At 42.7% G+C, this 18,794-nt stretch overlaps 1 protein-coding gene across 1 annotated transcript in view; it reads right to left on the minus strand.

Moving 5' to 3' along the window:
• BANK1 (B cell scaffold protein with ankyrin repeats 1) overlaps positions 1-18,794 on the minus strand; it is a 175,375-nt gene that overhangs the window by 112,232 nt on the left and 44,349 nt on the right. The window contains exons 3-5 of the mRNA XM_083756506.1: positions 9,383-9,510; positions 8,818-8,956; positions 5,001-5,143 (exon numbers count right to left, since the gene is read on the minus strand). Coding sequence (XP_083612632.1) covers positions 5,001-5,143; positions 8,818-8,956; positions 9,383-9,510 — 410 coding nt within the window. The remainder of the gene's footprint in view (positions 1-5,000; positions 5,144-8,817; positions 8,957-9,382; positions 9,511-18,794) is intronic.

An 18,794-nucleotide genomic window follows, 5' to 3' on the forward strand; every position in this document is an offset into this window, starting at 1 on the left:
CAAATACAAGATGGGTGACACCTGGCTTGAGAGCAGTACATGTGAAAAGGATCTAGGAGTCTTGGTTGACCACAAACTTGACATGAGCCAACAGTGTGACGCGGCAGCTAAAAAAGCCAATGCAATTCTGGGCTGCATCAATAGGAGTATAGCATCTAGATCAAGGGAAGTAATAGTGCCACTGTATTCTGCTCTGGTCAGACCTCACCTGGAGTACTGTGTCCAGTTCTGGGCCCCACAGTTCAAGAAGGACACTGACAAACTGGAACGTGTCCAGAGGAGGGCAACCAAAATGGTCAAAGGCCTGGAAACGATGCCTTATGAGGAACGGCTAAGGGAGCTGGGCATGTTTAGCCTGGAGAAGAGGAGGTTAAGGGGTGATATGATAGCCATGTTCAAATATATAAAGGGATGTCACATAGAGGAGGGAGAAAGGTTGTTTTCTGCTGCTCCAGAGAAGCGGACACGGAGCAATGGATCCAAACTACAAGAAAGAAGATTCCACCTAAACATTAGGAAGAACTTCCTGACAGTAAGAGCTGTTTGACAGTGGAATTTGCTGCCAAGGAGTGTGGTGGAGTCTCCTTCTTTGGAGGTCTTTAAGCAGAGGCTTGACACCCATATGTCAGGAGTGCTCTGATGGTGTTTCCTGCTTGGCAGGGGGTTGGACTCGATGGCCCTTGTGGTCTCTTCCAACTCTATGATTCTATGATTCTATGATTCTAAGTGGGGAAATTCCTGCCATGCCCATGTCCCAATGACAGATGACACATGATGGCATAGCAAGGTCAATCACAAAATGCCCTAAAAGTAGGGAGAGGTGGGTGGGTGTTCCAAATACACGAGCTGAAAGAGAAGCTCTGGGTCATGTGTATGGGTATATATAGGTCCCTTGTATATAGGTCCCTCGATCTGTTTAGACTGCACCCCATTGGCCAGATTGAACCCAACATCGAGGGACCTACCAATCAGGTGTTGTGGCTGACCAATCTTACCCACCCACAACACAGGTGGTCAGTCTCCAGGTCTCACCGCAACATGTGCCCTCTTTTAGGGACATGATTTAACAAACTGCAACAGACCGAGTGATCAAAAGATGAGCAGATAGTGAACAGCAAACTACATTCCCATGCACAGCACATTACAGTAGTCTTATTGTGTAGCTGTCCACATATGGACCACCATGGAAAGGTTACCCCTATGCAAGAATGGACTTAGTTGGCGCAGCAACTTAAGTTGGTAATAGGTTACCTGCGCCTCTAGTAATGACAATGGATCTAGGAGCCCCCCCATACTATGACCTGCTCCTTCAGTGCAATCCTGTCAGGACCTGGTACACATCATATATATGCATTGCAAGTGAATGTTTTTCACTGAAAACATATATTAATTAGTTGGACTTGGCCAATCTATCAATCGTAGATTTCAGATGTGAATTCTGTGACACTGGAACTGCCTGCTAAGGATGAACTTTCAGCTGAGACCATTTTAGTATAAGGCAGATTTCCCCAGTCTTGTTCCCTCCAGATATTTTAGAGTGTGATTCCCATCAATTCCACCCAGCACAGCTGACTCAAAAATGATGGCAATTGTAGTTCAAAACATCTGGAGGGCACCAGGATGGATAAGGCTGGTATGAACATTTCCTTATGCACTGACTAAGAATGACATAAAGATTTTCAAGAAAACTAACAAGCACATCAAATCCATGCACCCAGATTCTCCTCAACTAGACAAGCAGAGCATTTTTAAAAAAGAATGACACTGTTATCCATCATTCCACATCAGAGTCCTTGAAGTGTACATGTATTTGGAAAATCATGTCACAATATTATATGTCTAATGATGCTAAGCATATTTTTTTTAGAAGGTCAGAAACAGTAGATGATTTAGTGAGCCAGCAAAAAAAGGGAACGTTTTAAGATGCCAGATGTATCTGATCCACGGCAAAAAAATTAAAACAAAGCATGTTCCAAAGTTGCATAATGGGAAGATGGTGAAAAGTGATGAATTAGCTGTGCACGAGGTAAATGCTGGTGGAAGAAAGAAATGCCGCCTGCTTGGCATCCATAAGCCACGCAGGCACTGAAGTATGACTCTGCTGATCCCTGCTAGTTCAGATGGCAGATTTGGGACTAGCAGGATCAGTGTGGGCAGCATAGTCCTAAGTTTGAACTGCAGGTAAAGCCTCCTGTGCCATTCAGTAAGCTCATACTGGCAGTATTTCTCTGCCTACAAAATACAATGCTGCCTGCACAAGACACAAGTTGGCTTTTCTCCAGTAGGACTATGGGCAAAAAGATGACAGAGTCAGCATTATGAAAGCAGCCGAGCAACCCTGATGCTCTCCAGAAGTCTGATGTTAGACTGCTATTTTATTTTAAGGAAATCATGCTCCACTCCTCTTTAGCATGATCTTTCATGACATGAAAAACTACTACACAGTGATTCAATAATGATGTCAACCTCATTCTACATTCTCCAAAGGGCAGTCAGCAAATTTTGCACACAGTGCCACCTGAAGCACTGATAATGCCAGCCTTGGTATGGGAAAGAAAGTTAGCATCCAGTTGCTTAGCAGTAGGGGGAGAGGTGAGGCATCAGGGAAGTCAGGGCAGTGCAAATGCATCAGCAGGAGCACCACATTGGCTCTGCCAGTGTGTTTGCACTGCACTGACTGCACTGCCTTCTTAAGCCACCCCCTTTCCCTCCCAGTAAGCAACAGTGACCCATCTGCTGCGAAGCTAGCATAGCAGCTCCACCCCATTCAGAGAGCCACTTGTGATCCACTGATCACAGGGATATCAAAGAGCTTTGGGACTCTTTATTTCTAAGCTTCAATAATTGGCCCTTTTCAACAGCTTGGGTGGTACCTGTGCCTTAGCTTCAGGACTCTGGATTATCAGGTGCAACAACAATAACAACAAAGATCACCACATAGATGGGCTGCCAACATCTTGCTCTCCAGAATAATAATAATAATAATAATAATAATAATAATAATAATAATAATAAATTTTATTTATATCCCGCCCTCCCCAGCCGAAGCTGGGCTCAGGGCAGCTAACAACAATCAAAATAATCCAACATTCTAAAAACATTAATTATAAAATTAATTAAAATCAAATTAAAATCAAATTAATGGAAGCTGTTAAATGCATTATTTATATCCAACCTTTTGGTCCAGAGCTCCCTAAAGCAGTGAACATATTAATACAAAATAAATAGACAATAAAAGTACAATAAAGATAACCAATCAGTCAAAACATTATTTATTTATTAAATCTGTATACCGCCTTCATCTGTAGATCACAGAGCGGTTCGCAACATAAAATTATAATATAAAAAACCACACACACACAAACACAGAATAAAAATAAGAACAAAAACAAACCAATAAACCAATAGGAATCCCCAAGAAGCTGGCAAGTCAGACAAGGTCAAGTAACACATTTTTTTTTAATAACGTAAAATAGCAAAGTCACAAAATGCCAATCAATCACACTTAATATATGTTAAGAAAACCAATTAAATTTGTGGCAAGCAACAGAAAAAAGCTCCAATCAAGCCATCCCTATCTCTCAACTAGCTGATGCTTTGTAAACAATGTACTCAGGTGTACTCCCTCCTCTCCTGTTTCTCACTTGGAGAGACAGGTTCAACCAATAAGCTGTCCCCCAGGGACAGAACCCAGTTTACTTTCCCGTTGCAACCAACTGACAAAATACCCATTAACCACACAATATAGTGAACATAGCATGAAGAAAAGTATGGAGAATCATACAAATCTGGCACACAACACTCACTTTCCTCCCATCTCTCACTCAGGACTCCAACTTCTACCTACCCCATCCAGCATGGTTAATGGTCAGGGGGGAGTCAAAGTCCAGCAACCTTTGGCAGGGATCCCATTGACCACCACTGCCCTATAGATAGCCATTGTGAAGGGAGTGGGCAGGGGGGTGCATTGACAGTTGGAAGGCAACGCCCGGAGAGCAGGAGGAGAAATGCATCTGGAGCAAATAAGATATGCAAGCTTGACTGATAAGCGAAAGGAGTGCACTGCCAAAATGCTCTGGCAACACCCAATGAGGCCATAAGGCAAAGGGGGGAATATGATATGATAAGTTACTGGTGGTGGGGTGGTTGGGAGGTGCTGCTAGGGTATAAAAACTGCTTGCTTACGTGTTTTAGGCCCCCCCAGCCTTTGGAAATAATTCCGCTGGTGGCCTCTGCGCAGATCACAATAAACTTTTTCTCCGAAGGAACTGAATCCCTGGTGCTTCTTTGTCACCTCTGCGTCCTGGGTAAGCGGGCAAATGGATCCCAAGTAATTAAGGCTTCAATTGGGGTCTAGCTGAAAGACTTCTAGACTTGGAATAGGGAGTCAAATCCTTGCTCAGTCTAGAAACTCACTGAGTGACCTCAAGACAGTCATTCCCCCTCAGTCTAATCTGTCAAACAGAATTGTTGCAAAAAAATACAGTGGTGGCGGCAGCAAGTTGTGTGTGAAGAGAACCCAACAATTGTTGTGCTGAGTTAATGGAGAGGGAAGGAAAGATAGCAATTTAATAAATAAAACAAACAAGAAGTGTGGGTTCTGCGTACACACTTTCAGAAGGATAAGCCTTATTCTTGCTGTTATGTCAAGGTTGTGATTGATTTCAGTTCTTAAACCGATTGCTTATTATAAATAAGCACTGTTGAGTCAGGAGGAACAAATGTTTCAAATCTGGGAAGCATCCTGCATGTTTATAGCATTGGACAGACAGCAACAAACAGCAGCTAAGCAACAACAATATATTTTTTGTTGGCGAGATGTTATGCCTAGGCCTGTTATCAACTAGTTTCATCACTGTGGCTTCTTATTGATCCATTCTCATTATTCTTATTAGATCAACGTATGGCATTTACAACACAATGTACATTCTCTTATCTCATATTGGCACATCTCCTCCCACCTTCCTTTTATTAACTTTTAACACTGCAATCATCCTTACCTGACAAGCAAAGACTATTGGATCAGCCACTTTTTGAAGAATGCTTTCAATCTCCTCAACGGCTGTGTAGTATTCAATCTGTGTCGAAGCTTTAATGACTCCCTCACAGTAGACATTTACGTTTACAAAGCCAGCAGGAAAATCTTATAAAAGAGAAATAAAAAGCACAGAGGATAATAAGAGGACAGAGAAAAAGAGAAGGATCATCACCACCAACACTTTTCCACCCATCAAGTACAATGAATACAATTCACTGGCAGGAGACATTTGGGTCATCCAAATTATCATACCCTCTGGCTTCACCTATTTAACTGTTACATGTATCAACGTGGTCAGTGCATTGTCCCACAAGCAAGATATAGGCCATGTTCGCACCATACATTTAAAGCACTATGACACTACTTTTGTACTCCTCCAATCATTCTGTCTGCCCAAGCATTCCAACTTGCCAGATGGAAAGATCTCCCTTTGCACTGTTTTGGAGAGTCTCCTGACCATCCCCCAGAGCCAATGGGGCTGGGGCTTGGGGGAAGGAAATGGGGGGGGGAGCCCTGTTGCACAAGCAGAAGTCCTTGTGCTGGGCTTCTGCTGATGGGGTTTGTTAGCTGAACGCTGTCCTCTGATTACAGGGAGAGGTTGCCAGACCTGTTGAGCTCAACAGCATCTCACAGGAAATGCGAGCAGCACAGAAACAGAGGAAGTTTGGGAACGACTGCAGTGTTATTATTTGCTGCCTTTACACTTAGTACATAAAATGAATCACAGTGACTCAAAGTGTAAAGGGAAGTTTTTAATGTTTCATTATGTTTTTGTATATGCTGGAAGTCGCCCAGAGTGGCTAGGGCAACCCATTCAGATGGGTGGAGTACAAATACCAGTATTATTACTGCTGCTGCTACTACTTCCCCCAAGAGTGCTGCTGCTTGTCAAGGGTGCTAAGAGTCCCCCATTCCCCATACAGAGTTTCCTGTGAAGAGGGATTGGAAATTGTAGGTCTGAAAGGGGAATAGGGGCCTCCGAACAATTTTCAGTAGCCTTAATAAACTCCAAGTCCCTGAATTCCTAGGGGAAAGCCATGGTACTTTAAAGTGGTATCATGCTGCTTTAAATGTATGGTGCAAATGTGGCCATAGTAAGGCAGCCTTCACAAACTCCAGATGTTTTGGACTATAGCCCTCCAGCCACTCAACTTATGCTTGCCAGGGCTGATGGAAGTTGTAGTTCAAAACATCTGGAAAACTGGGTTGGTGAAGGATTGTAACTAGTTCTTTTCTTTATTCTTTTAATCTCTGCTGCAGTGTGACATGAATGTTTGTGTTTTCCCTTCCTGTATCTTTTAAAATTCTATTTCAAAATACAATCCTATGTTGAAAAAGGAAAGGAGCCTAGTACAATACAGTGGTACTTCAGGTTAAGAACTTAATTCGTTCTGGAGGTCCGATCTTAACCTGAAACTGTTCTTAACCTGAGGTACCACTTTAGCTAATTGGGCCTACTGCTGCCGCCACACTGCTGGAGCACAATTTCTGTTCTCATCCTGAAGCGAAGTTCTTAACTCAAGGTACTATTTCTGGGTTAGTGGAGTCTGTAACCTGAAGCGTCTGTAACCTGAAGTGTCTGTAACCTGAGGTACCACTGTATCACATTTTTTAAGTGGTTTTATATACTGCATAGGGCTCTAATAGCTTATAGTTTAGCTGTACTTATCTGTTTGGTACAACAACTACAGGAATGTCAATCACATAACCTTGGCAGCATGCATGATTGCCTGAATATTTTGGGAGAGGAAAGCATCAAGGCACATCATTTTATTTTATATAGCCACAGGCTAACCTATAGTTCAGTGGTAGAGTACATGCATGCAAAAGGTATCTCAATTCCTGGTATCTCCAGGTAGGGCTGCCAAGTATTCCAGTCCGAAAGCCGGGAGAGACAGTGCCAATCAGTATCTCCTGTAGAAAGCATGATACTGTTTATTTATTATTAAATCCATATCCCACCCTTCCTCCTAAAAGATCCCAGACTAATTATTAGGGGTCTGGGGGCAAGGATGCCAATAGATGCCTTGATCCATTGCCATTAGATCTGATTCTTCTGAGTCACTCACTATTACATTTAAGCGTAATTGACCTCTGCATACCAGATGCAAGGGTCAAACAGCAGGAGAGAACTGTTGCCTTTATACTGTAAACTTCCCAGAAGCACCTGGCTGGACTACAAGATGTACTTTTAATTGTGTCTAATAAGAGCTTCTTTTAGCAGTTGGCCACCTAACATAGATGAAGTGTACCACCTATTTTCTTCTGTCAAATGTTTGGGAGGGTATCATCAACAATGCCAATAGGACTTCCCAAGACATGGTATGATTATTGGGCCCTTTGCCCTGCTCACAAAAGGCATGAATTTGCATAAAAATTATATATGTATTGCTCCATATGCAAATTAGAGCCCACTTTTGTGGATGGCATAAATTGGGGGTCGCACACAAGGAATAACATTGTCTTAGAGACAGAATGGCAACAGGTAAAGAAATATCATTTCCAAACCAGAAAAGCCTTGATCTGTTCACTTTCTGCCTGGCACATAAGCTGTTCAAGGTACAAGAGGCTTTAAAACATGCAAGGAACTCAAGGCTCATGAGCTGCAAAGCAGTTGCACAGAAACTGGGGTGGAGGGGATCATGAGGATGAATGCGTTCTTTCATATCTCAAATCCAAGGACAGCCCAAAGCATTTTGCTGCCTGGGGTGAAGGGAAAATATGATGCCACATATCCTTCCCTGTACAGAAACTGACCAGATTAGTTTCTTCAACACTGGTGACAGGGCAATGTTCTCCTCTGCACTTGAGGGCAGCAGACTGTTTTAGGGGACATGCTGTCTGGGGTGGCTCCCTCATGGTGTCTAACAGTAGGGCTGGCCCTGCTGAAGTTCAAGCACTGGTAGCATTTTGAATTTCTCTTTTGAGGGGGAGGGTTATCATTGTTTGGGAAGAGAAGTACAAATGGTGCAAAAGAAGAAAAATGGTTGAAGATTTCAGTATGAATAATTGTCAGGCAAAAGCCCAGAAAGGGGTGGGGAGATACCCAAGCAACTTTCTGTAAAGCAAGAGAACATATTGCTAAGATTCATATAGTAATAAGAGAATATGTGCATCCACATTTTATAGAGGGAATAGATTGAGGATAGCAGTCTGTGACTAATCAATGACATTTTAAAAGACTGCCACCTGCCATTTTATCACACATAAACAACCCAATAAATCCAGTTTCTCATAAGCCCTGTGTTTTTATGTCTGTGCATTAATAAAATAGCACCCTGCATTCAAAACTCATGGATCAGGATCACCACAAAGTGGTACTTTGAAATTGGTAGAAATTTGTGTTTCATTCTTTTAATTTGCTTTATGATGTGAAACAGCTATACACCTTTGCAAGGTAGTATACAAATACCAAAATGGATAAATATATGCTGTGTTCTGATTGGAAGTAAAACTCTGTGTCAAAAGGCCAGTGAAGAGAGAAGGACTGGAAGGTGGTGCTCACCTAATCTCAGGTTGGTTGTGTCCCTGCTGAGGTAAATAGTAATCAACTCTGCCAGGGAATTTGCACTGCACCAACCTTACCACTGCCTCCCCACCCCCTCCACCTCCCAATAAACAGCAGTAACCAGAGGTGACATGAGCACTACCTCCTTAGTACATCGTCTAACACTACTCACTCACTTGCCCCTTGAGTCAGAATTTTACCTCCAGTAAGCTACTGGAAAGGAGACAAGAACTATTGTTTGATATGAAATATCCCTGCCCCCATTTCTTACCTAAAGCTTTCATATACCTGACCTTCTGACTCCAAAAGTGTGGCTCTGTCCTGATCCATTTGTTCTCTGTCACAAATTCAATCACCACTGAGTCATCAGGAACTTCGTCTCTCAAAAGAACGAAAATTTCTCCTGGATTCTACAAAGAAACAGTTACATCTAATTAGCCTTTCACATCAGGAAATGAAAACCAAACCAATGGAAATGACAAATTCTCATTGTGGGTTTTCATGTACGTCGCTTGAAACATTACCAGGAGGCATGTTTTGTCTAGATACATAAGGGTATAAAAATGTTGACAGCCTGCTTCACCACAGGATGAAGATGGGACTGTCAATGGGTACTGGTGGAAGCAATGGAGGCTAGTCCATTATGGCAAATGGGGCATTGTCCTACCAATCTGCCCTCAGATAGCTCCCCCACTTGCTATCTTCTTCCATAGAACCATCATCCCCAGCCACCACTGCTATACGTTGAGCCACTCTTGGGATAGATACATTTGAAGGGTGGTGCTTTTATCCCTCTTTTAAAAATAAAAATAAAACAACAAATGGATAGGTCTTACCTCACATGATATCCTTGTTGGCAACAGTAAGATAGCTGGGCTTTCTAATGTTTCAGAGGTTGCCTCAGTTTCCACACAGTGGTTTTCTAGCTTTAAGCTCCTTTTTAAATCCAAAGACAAGGCCTCATCTGCCAAAGAAATTACACTAAGTTCAGAGGAGGGCAACAAAGATGGACAGCGGCAAGAAAATAAATCTTGCAAGGAACAGTTGAAGGAACTAGGTATGTTTAGCTGGGAGAAGAGAAAGGGCAGTTTAAGACTTAATAAATGTATAACCTGCTTTATGAGGGGATTTTAAATAAGATAACACAACCAATACAAATATAAGTTTTAAGGATTTACAACATCCAATTAATTACTCAACTTAAAAGGCCACCACAAAGCAGCATAATAAGCACACCAGGAGTTTGTGCTCTTTCTGAGGTAGTTTGATTACCTTTGGTCCCCACCCTGCACTCAACTCTCACCTGTGGCTCCTAGAAGCTGTCAGCATGTGACACCCTGGGAACAGCTTTTGACTGACTGACTAAACCAGGTGAGGGTAGCCAATGGGTCTCAAACCCTCAGTCAGTTAGGGACTTCCCCTGCCTGTGAAGACAAGCTCCGGCAGACTGAGCGGACAAGACCAATGGTGAGTCTCACAGTCAACAAGATGGTTTTTGCATGCACTGTAGAGGGAGGTGAGGAGCAGATGGGGCCTTGGGAATATTTAGGGGACTAGCCTAGTCCCCCTAGTCCACTGACCACATGCCACTGCTGTGGAAGCTGCTTGAAATGGAGAATACCATAGATGTGGGCTGTGTTTATATGCCCACCGGACACACTTGGAGCCCTCTTCAAATAAATGTAATATTTGTCACTTAGAACAGAACAAACACTTGTTTTCTGCCACCTGAGAGGGCAGGATTACACCTCATGGGCTTAAGTTACAGGAGCAGTTTGACAATGGAACCAATTACTTTAAGGGATGGTGGGTCTTCCACAAGTCAAGTCTCCCAAATTCATTCGTTCATCCGTTCATTTTATTTGTATGGCACTTTTGCACACACACAAAATCATGCTCAAAGTGGCTGACAACACAGAAACAGGGATGCTTTTAAAACAAATACCACAAAAAGAATTTCATAGTAACATAGCAAAACAATAACATAGCAACAAAAACAGTGACAATATACAATATAAGAACATACCCAAAAAATCACATTGCAAGTCAAAAGATAACAAGTACATCGCTGTACCAGAACCCTCTTGGTTAGGAAAACTTTAGGGAAAGGATTTAATATTTCAGAATATTAAAGTTAATGCTAAGTATATCATTTTTAAAAAGTTGCTTGCAAAGCATTAAAAATGAGCTTGGCTATTTGGCAAGGTCAAGAATGCTTCTTAAATTTTCACAGCAGAACAATTTCTCATTGTTGTTGTTAATGTTATATTTGTTTACATAAGAGGTGCATATTCTGCTCTTCAGATGAAAAAGAAAATAATCCCAGAGTGGCTAACATAATTAAAATGCTAGAATAACAATAAAGACATAGAAAAGAGCACAAAGCAATATAAAAAGGAGTACCATAAAGAATCGTCAACCCTAAAATTATTGGTGTTGAGAGTTTTGTTGTTGTTGTTTAGTCGTTTAGTCGTGTCCAACTCTTCGTAACCCCATGAACCAGAGCACGCCAGGCACTCCTGTCTTCCACTGCCTCCCACAGTTTGGTCAAACTCATGCTGGTAGCTTCAAGGACTGTGTCCAACCATCTTGTCCTCTGTCATCCCCTTCTCCTTGTGCCCTCCATTTCCCCCAACATCAGGGTCTTTTCCAGGGAGTCTTCTCTTCTCAAGAGGTGGCCAAAGTATTGGAGCCTCAGCTTCAGGATCTGTCCTTCCAGTGAGAACTCAGGGCTGATCACTACCTCCATTTCTTTCCCTTCTATTTGCCAGGAGGTGATGGGACCAGTGGCCATGATCTTAGTTTTTTTTGATGTGGAGCTTCAGACCATATTTTGCACTCTCCTCTTTCACCCTCATTAAAAGGTTCTTTAATTCCTCCTCACTTTCTGCCATCAAGGTTGTGTCATCTGCATATATGAGGTTGTTGATATTTCTTCTAGCGATCTTAATTCCGTCTTGGGATTCATCTAGCCCAGCCTTTCGCATGATGAATTCTGCATATAAGTTAAATAAACAGAGAGACAATATACAGCCTTGTCGTACTCCTTTCCCAATTTTGAACCAATCAGTTGTTCCATATCCAGTTCTAATTGTAGCTTCTTGTCCCACATAGAGATTTCTCAGGAAACAGATGAGGTGATCAGGCACTCCCATTTCTTTAAGAACTTGCCATAGTTTGCTGTGGTCGACACAGTCAAAGGCTTTGTTGAGAGTAGGTGTTTGGTTTTAGCAGTCTATGATGTTCCATAGACACCAGTTTCTGAACTGCAAATACCATGTTTCTTTACCTCTTCATCAGAGACGGGGGCCCGTGGTACTCCGTATGTTGTTGGACACCAGTTCCTAATAGCCCCAGGCAGTATAATCAATGGTCAATGATGATGGGGAGCTCAGTTGGTAGATCACAAGACCCTTAATCTTAGGGTCACAGGTTTGAGCCCCACATTGGGCAAAAGATTTCTGCATTGCATGGGGTTGGAATAGATGACCCTTGTGATCCCCTTCCAGCTGTACCATTCGATGAATCTGTGAACATCTGGAGAGCCACATGTTCCCCATCCCGGTTCTGTTTTACACAGAGTTCTTTGAAAACCAGTGGTCTTTTTCAAAGTGGCATTTTAATACCAGAGCTAAACATTTCACAGCCATGCAGCTAAATAAGCGTGGACTGGAGGAAATGCATGTTTCTCTGGCCTTCATTACCACCATTTCTAAATGAACAATAAAGCAATTTCTCACCTTCAGAGACATTTCTAGCAAACAGACCACATAATTGCTTTGTTTTGTCATATAGCCAATGGCCTGTAAGCTTGTACCTTGTGGGAGGAGCACTTTGAATAATGGGGCCTTAAACACAGGTCCTTTCTTTCAGGATTCAAACATCTGAACTCATTAGCAGTATCTAATGATGCTTAGACTGTGTTCTGAGCTAGAAACTAAATAGAAAAATCTATGGCCCAATCCCCTCGGGTATTTAAGGTACACAGCTGCTGAGAATTATAGTCGATCACAAAGGGTAATGCTCTCTCTGAGGCTGCTTTCTTTGGCATGCTTTTGACAAATATCTATTGCCATTCTTTGTGCCAAAAGAATTAATCTCCAGTTGCACTTTATATCTCAGCAATCAAATATTAGCCCAGTATCCATTACATACATTTACTGTAAGAGTGATGCATTTAATTGAGTATTGTGCTGAGGCTTTGAGTTTTATTTCAGCCTTTTGCCTTAATTCATATTACTCAGTACCTCGTTTCAGCCAGCCTTATGCAAAATCATTTGGACTGAATTATGACTTTCAATTCCACATTTCCACACGAGCAGATGAAATGGCTTCAAAATCGCACTGTTTATTTAATTAATTCTCACTACCCCAGCCTTTCTTCCAAGGAACCCAAGGTGGCAGACATGGTCCTCCCCACCCCACGCTAAGTTTCTCCTCACAACAACCCTGTGAGGTAGGTTAAGCGGAGAGATAACAAATGGCCTAAGGCAGGGAAACTGGATGAGGTTGGCAGGCCGCATCCTGACACCTCACACACCCTGCTGGCCCTGTCCACTGTGAAACAACTCACATCACCATGATTCCCTTTTAAACAACATTCTCCAGCTTGGGTTTTGTTTGTTTGTTTTTATTTTTTTAAGAAACCCAAATCCTGAAATGGAAAAAATACAGCTACAAAATACCATTGGCAAAGCAACAGCAGTGAGTTCTTACCAGCTCAGTTAAGAGTGGCTGGTCTCAGAGGGACACCGCTTTGCTATATATAACTCTATGGTGACATAAAATTGCCTATCAGATGATTCTCACATTATTTATTGGAATTAAGCATCATAAATCCTCATCAGCATGATTAGAATGCCATTATCAGGTGTTTTTTCATCCCTCCTTGGCCCTAACAAATCAATTGCTTTCACATCTGCCTGCACCTTATATTTCCCCAAAGGATTCCAGAGATCATATTGTTTTTCCATTTTCTTACTTGCATGCTGCTGACCCTCCCCTTCACCCTCCAGGCTTTGCACAATTCACTTTAGTCAATCACTCAGCATTGATTGTTGAGTCTGGAGCATTCCCCATCTATCTTTGTGTTATTGGATATATTGTTTACTTTCTGGCCATTTGTCTTGTCAAGGGCTTGTTCTGTTCTTTCTAGTACTGCTGTCTCACCTTTTCATTTAGGTGTTGTACCTCTGAGACAGTAAACTTTCATTCCTGATCTATGTGATCAGCAATATGCCCCCACCCTTTTCTCTTGCGGATTCGGATGGGAGGATTTGTCTGTTTTGGTTCCCTCAGTTTCTCATTTTCAAATCTTGCATGAAGCTCTCCATACCATTCCTGCAGCAATTTGTGATTTTTAACTTTTTTTTAAAAAAAAGAACCTCATGAAAATTCAGCAGCATTTTAGTGCAAACTTCCTCGAATATACATATCATTGTATGCCAGTTTGATTAATGTGCACATTTTTGCAAGCAATTTCCGCTAAATTAATGCATTTTGGTATGTTGCTTTCATGAATACATTCATTTTTGTGCACATAGCCCTCCCTAATGTATGTATTTTTGTAAACTTTGGAGAATCACAAAACTGGGATAAGTGTGAGTTTCAAAGGATGGTTGTGTTTCAGTTCTAATATTGTTTAGAAATTGCAAATGGGATGCATTTGCCTCTAAATGCAGAGCAAATACAATTTATTCCCCATTGCTACTTGCAGCCCTAAATACTTAACATCTTCACCAGACTGTGCTTTCCATTCATCCCTAATACTTTGATAGTTTATGAAGTCACCTTTACAATGTCTCTGTAAATATCTGAGCATGTTAATGCCACCCCTTTCTTCCTCCTGTGAAGCCAAGAGGAGGAGTTTGGAAGCTTCTGCTTTGATTTAACGATGGTGTCCTGTGCCCCCCGTTGAAATCTTGGCTCAAACATGAATTTATGAGGTTCTGAATTTATTATTGTTAGATCTGCAGAGGAGGTGGGGGGGATCAGTGAGTGCATGATGACAGATAAGCAACAGTGATTCAGATTTACAGTAGAATAATGTCTGTTCATTTGCACAGTGCATATAATGTGCAAAGAAGTCTTTTGCAGTTAATCAGAATGTAAAGCACATCAGTGAAGTGAATGCAGCTTGTGAAGATGGTATATCCATTTTTATATTAAAAAAATCATTATTTTAAAGTATTTATAAACCCATTAATATTTTTGTAAAAAAAATTCTAAGCCATGTCCTTGAAGTCTGATAGCATATGTCACTCAATTTTCGAACCCCTTTTTGAATGATCACCTTGAAGGCATGGCTTTTCCTTCAACCAAAAATGCCTTCCTTCCCATTTTTCCCATTTTTATATGTTGCTTTTCTGAAAATAAAATTTAAAAAAGCTCTGTCAGCTCAGGAAAGGAGACTGCTGGACAGAGAGATGGAAAATTAACCCGGCAGAATCCCTAATCTGTCCTGATTTTCCAATGTCAGGAACAAACACTCCCCCAAACTAGATAGAGCTTGGAGAGAGAGGTGAAATCTCTATAGACCAAAGCAATTCCCCCCTCCTGATGCTCAAGTTTGCCTTGATGCTGCACCAAGTACCCAGATGAACATTGCTGGGTGTGGAACAGCCACTCTGCTCTCCCACTGAGATCTCAGTGATATGGATCAGATCAGCCTCCATAAGCAAATCATGGATGAAGGAAGTCTTACTCAGAGCCAACCTGGCATTCAGCTATCGTGGTCACAGACCTGGGGGCCGGCTAATGGTACAACTGGAATTTTCCAGATTGGGGGAGGAGCTGGCACATGACACAGTCACTAACTGCCTGTGGCATGTGCCTTTTACTCAGCCTGCCCCACCTCCCAGTGAGCCAGTGTGGTGTAGTGGTTCAGAGCAGTGGACTCGTAATCTGGTGAACCGGATTTGATTCCCCGCTCCTCCACATGCAGCTGCTGGGTGACCTTGGGCTAGTCACACTTCTCTGAAGTCTCTCAGCCCACCTCACAGAGTGTTTGTTGTGGGGGAAGAAGGGAAAGGAGAATGTTAGCCGCTTTGAGACTCCTTAGGGTAGTGATAAAGCAGCATATCAAATCCAAACTCTTCTTCCTCTTCTTCTCCCACACCATAACTCCCTTTGCCCAAAACACATACGCCTCAACTGCCCATACTAAATCAGGCCATCCCAATTGGAGGGAGGACATGTTCTTGAGAGCACGGCACCCAAAAATGTCTGGCATGGTGTCCCGCCCCCGAAAGACGTTGGTGTGCGATCTTGTGTGAGACCGCAGTGCTCAAAACCACAAGTTTTCGTTCGCTGTGTGGAAGCGCATCCCGGAAGATGTGCACCCCGGTTTCCTGTGGCAACATGTTGGAGGGTACGAGGAAGCACATATTTTTCATGTCAGGCCCCCTGTTATGTACAAATTCACTATACATCAGGTGATAATGTAACTGTAAAATAAGATACCAAAGGATTCGGAAGGTATGCAGGTCTAAAGACTAACTGACTAGGATAATCCTAAATGCCATGCGTTGATAAATCCAAGTCTGATGGTTCTACATCTCGGGGATTATGTAAGGAGACCTCCTGAAGAGCAAACTGCCCGCAGTGTGTAAGAAGACACTGACTTGTCCAAGGCTTCCTGCCACTAGATGGAGCAGCAGAGGCATCTTATGGCAACGAGAACTGTCCCATCGTCTTCCTTCCCTGCACCCATTCCCTTGTAAAGAAATATTACATTTCCCCTAGCTGGATAGCCCTGTCCATCAACGAAGAGGAAGATAAGCCAGTTTTGCCACTCCAAAGAAAGAAAAGGAGTAGGACACCAGCACTAATTCTGATGGGGAGCGGGGAGAACCAAGCTATTCACTTGCTCCTTCTGTTTCTGACAGCCCCGGGAGGGAAGGGTGGGTGGCCAGCAAATGCGTGGGCAGCAGAACACAGGCATCTTGCCCCTGCGCTGTTCCATATTCTGAAAACACCCATTCTCCTCTTTTTAGTTCTGACAAGATGCAAATGAAATGAAAGAAACACAAAAGCCTGAAAGCCGTTTTTACGCTCTTGACACTGGAGAATTCAAGGCTCGCCCTGCTGGAGGATTTTTTCTGGCAGGTGGGATAGCACGGTTCATTTGCTTCCTCACTTTGCAGTCTTTTCCTCAGAGCAAGGCTGAAGCTGGGGTGGGAGGCGTAGTGTGGGAAGTAAAAAAGAAGCAGCATTATTCTTATTTTTTAAAGAAAAGAATGTTTAATTATATGCTTCAATCTGAAGGGCTTGGGTGTGAATGAAAGGTGTAGCATCCACTTGGGTGATTGGTTCATTAATGAGCGCCATCATTATACAGAATAGATTTAACTTTTAAAAAAAGAAAAGTAACAACGTGAGACAGTGTAGTATTAAGGGATCGATCAGGCTAAGGTAGGCAGAAAACAGAATAGTTTCTGTAACTAAGGTAAAGGTAAAGGTACCCCTGCCCGTACGGGCCAGTCTTGACAGACTCTAGGGTTGTGCGCTCATCTCACTCTAGAGGCCGGGAGCCAGCGCTGTCCGCAGATACTTCCGGGTCACGTGGCCAGCGTGGCAAGCTGCATCTGGCGAGCCAGCGCAGCACACGGAACGCCGTTTACCTTCCCACTAGTAAGCGGTCCCTATTTATCTACTTGCACCCGGGGGTGCTTTCGAACTGCTAGGTTGGCAGGCGCTGGGACTGAGCGACGGGAGCACACCCTGCCGCAGGGATTCGAACCGCCGACCTTTCGATCAGCAAGTCCTAGGCGCTGAGGCTTTTACCCACAGCGCCACCTGCGTCCCCCTGTAACTAAGATTTGAGGATAAATGCTGCAGGCTGCTGATTTGTTGGTTCATTGGTTGCTACTTTGAACTAGAAAATTGCACGGGAAAAGCAAGATATACTGCTGTTATGTACACATTTTTGTTGCACCTGTGTTACATGTGCAGTAGTCTTCCATCCTCATAGGCTATTTGCTCACTTCAGCAGATGATACCATCCACAAATGCATACAGAGCTGTCCTCTTTGTTGACATGAATATCCTGCACTTTTCAGGGTCTCTTTCTTGTCTAGGGAAGGGGAAATCTATCCAATTCAGATTCTCTCTGTTTCTCATTTTCTCACTCTTAAATTCACTGCTCCACATTTCCACATCCATTTGTAATTTTTATTTCTTTAAAGTCCTCGTGAAAATTCACCCACATTTGATGTGGATTTCTCCTAATATTCACATATCTGTGTGTTTTCTCTAATAAACACATTTTTGCAAAGCAAAGTCCCTATATTATAATGCATTTTGACAATGTTGCTTTCGTAAATATATGCATTGTTATGCACACTTTCCCCCAGTATATGCATTTTTGTACACATTACCTTGTTGGGGAACGGCAGTGAAAAGTTCAGAGAAGTGCACATTTTGAGAGATAGCTGTGTTTTGCTCTATGTATCTGGCAAATTAAGATGGCAGATAGTCCCCAATGAGCAAATGTGTTTCTTTTTTAAGGGACAAAAATGGGATTGGCAGAGAAACCTAGGACTCAGCCCCCTGGCCCAGCGTCTAACACACCACCTTTCGCTGAACTCAAAGAGCAGCAGGCCTAAATCTGACATGGAGTTAGGCATGCTTGATTTCAATGATGGATAGGAAGTGACAATCTTTGGGCCAGAGTGCAGGCTCCATCTGCTACAGTGGTCCCACTATCACCCTCTGTGTTTGCAGTATAGACAAGTGGAAAACCAGTGTCAGCTGAAGACTGGTGCACCTGTGGCCTGACTTCAGGGATTGAATGTGCATCCATCTCCCTGAAACATGGTCCTGCAGGTGCGGTTGAAGTGCCGCTGTGCCAGTGCATTGCTTCTGAGGACAAGTCCCAATAGCTGTGCCAGCACAATGTCAAATAAAACAGCATTCACAATACATGCTACCGTGTCTTTCTGCCAACACAAAACGCTTAGGAATGGAGTGTTAGGCATATTGAAATGGTGTGATGACAGCTGATTTGAATATGTACGGTTGCTTCTCAGTGGCTCTGGAATTAGAATACTGGGCTCCTTTTCGTGCTTTGTCACAGTTGCTGGTTGTCTCAGGATTCATTCTGAGCTTAATTCTGCTAGTGGGGGAAGACCATAATTCAGTGGTGGAGTGCAGAAGGCTTCAGCCTCCAGCCTTGCTAGGGATGGGCAGATATGTCAATCTCAGTGTCTTATTTTTCCAATCTTAATTTCAGTTCCCATCATTTCCATA

This window comes from Podarcis gaigeae (assembly GCF_964106915.1).
Source record: "Podarcis gaigeae genome assembly, chromosome: 9".
Classification (NCBI taxonomy): domain Eukaryota; kingdom Metazoa; phylum Chordata; class Lepidosauria; order Squamata; family Lacertidae; genus Podarcis; species Podarcis gaigeae.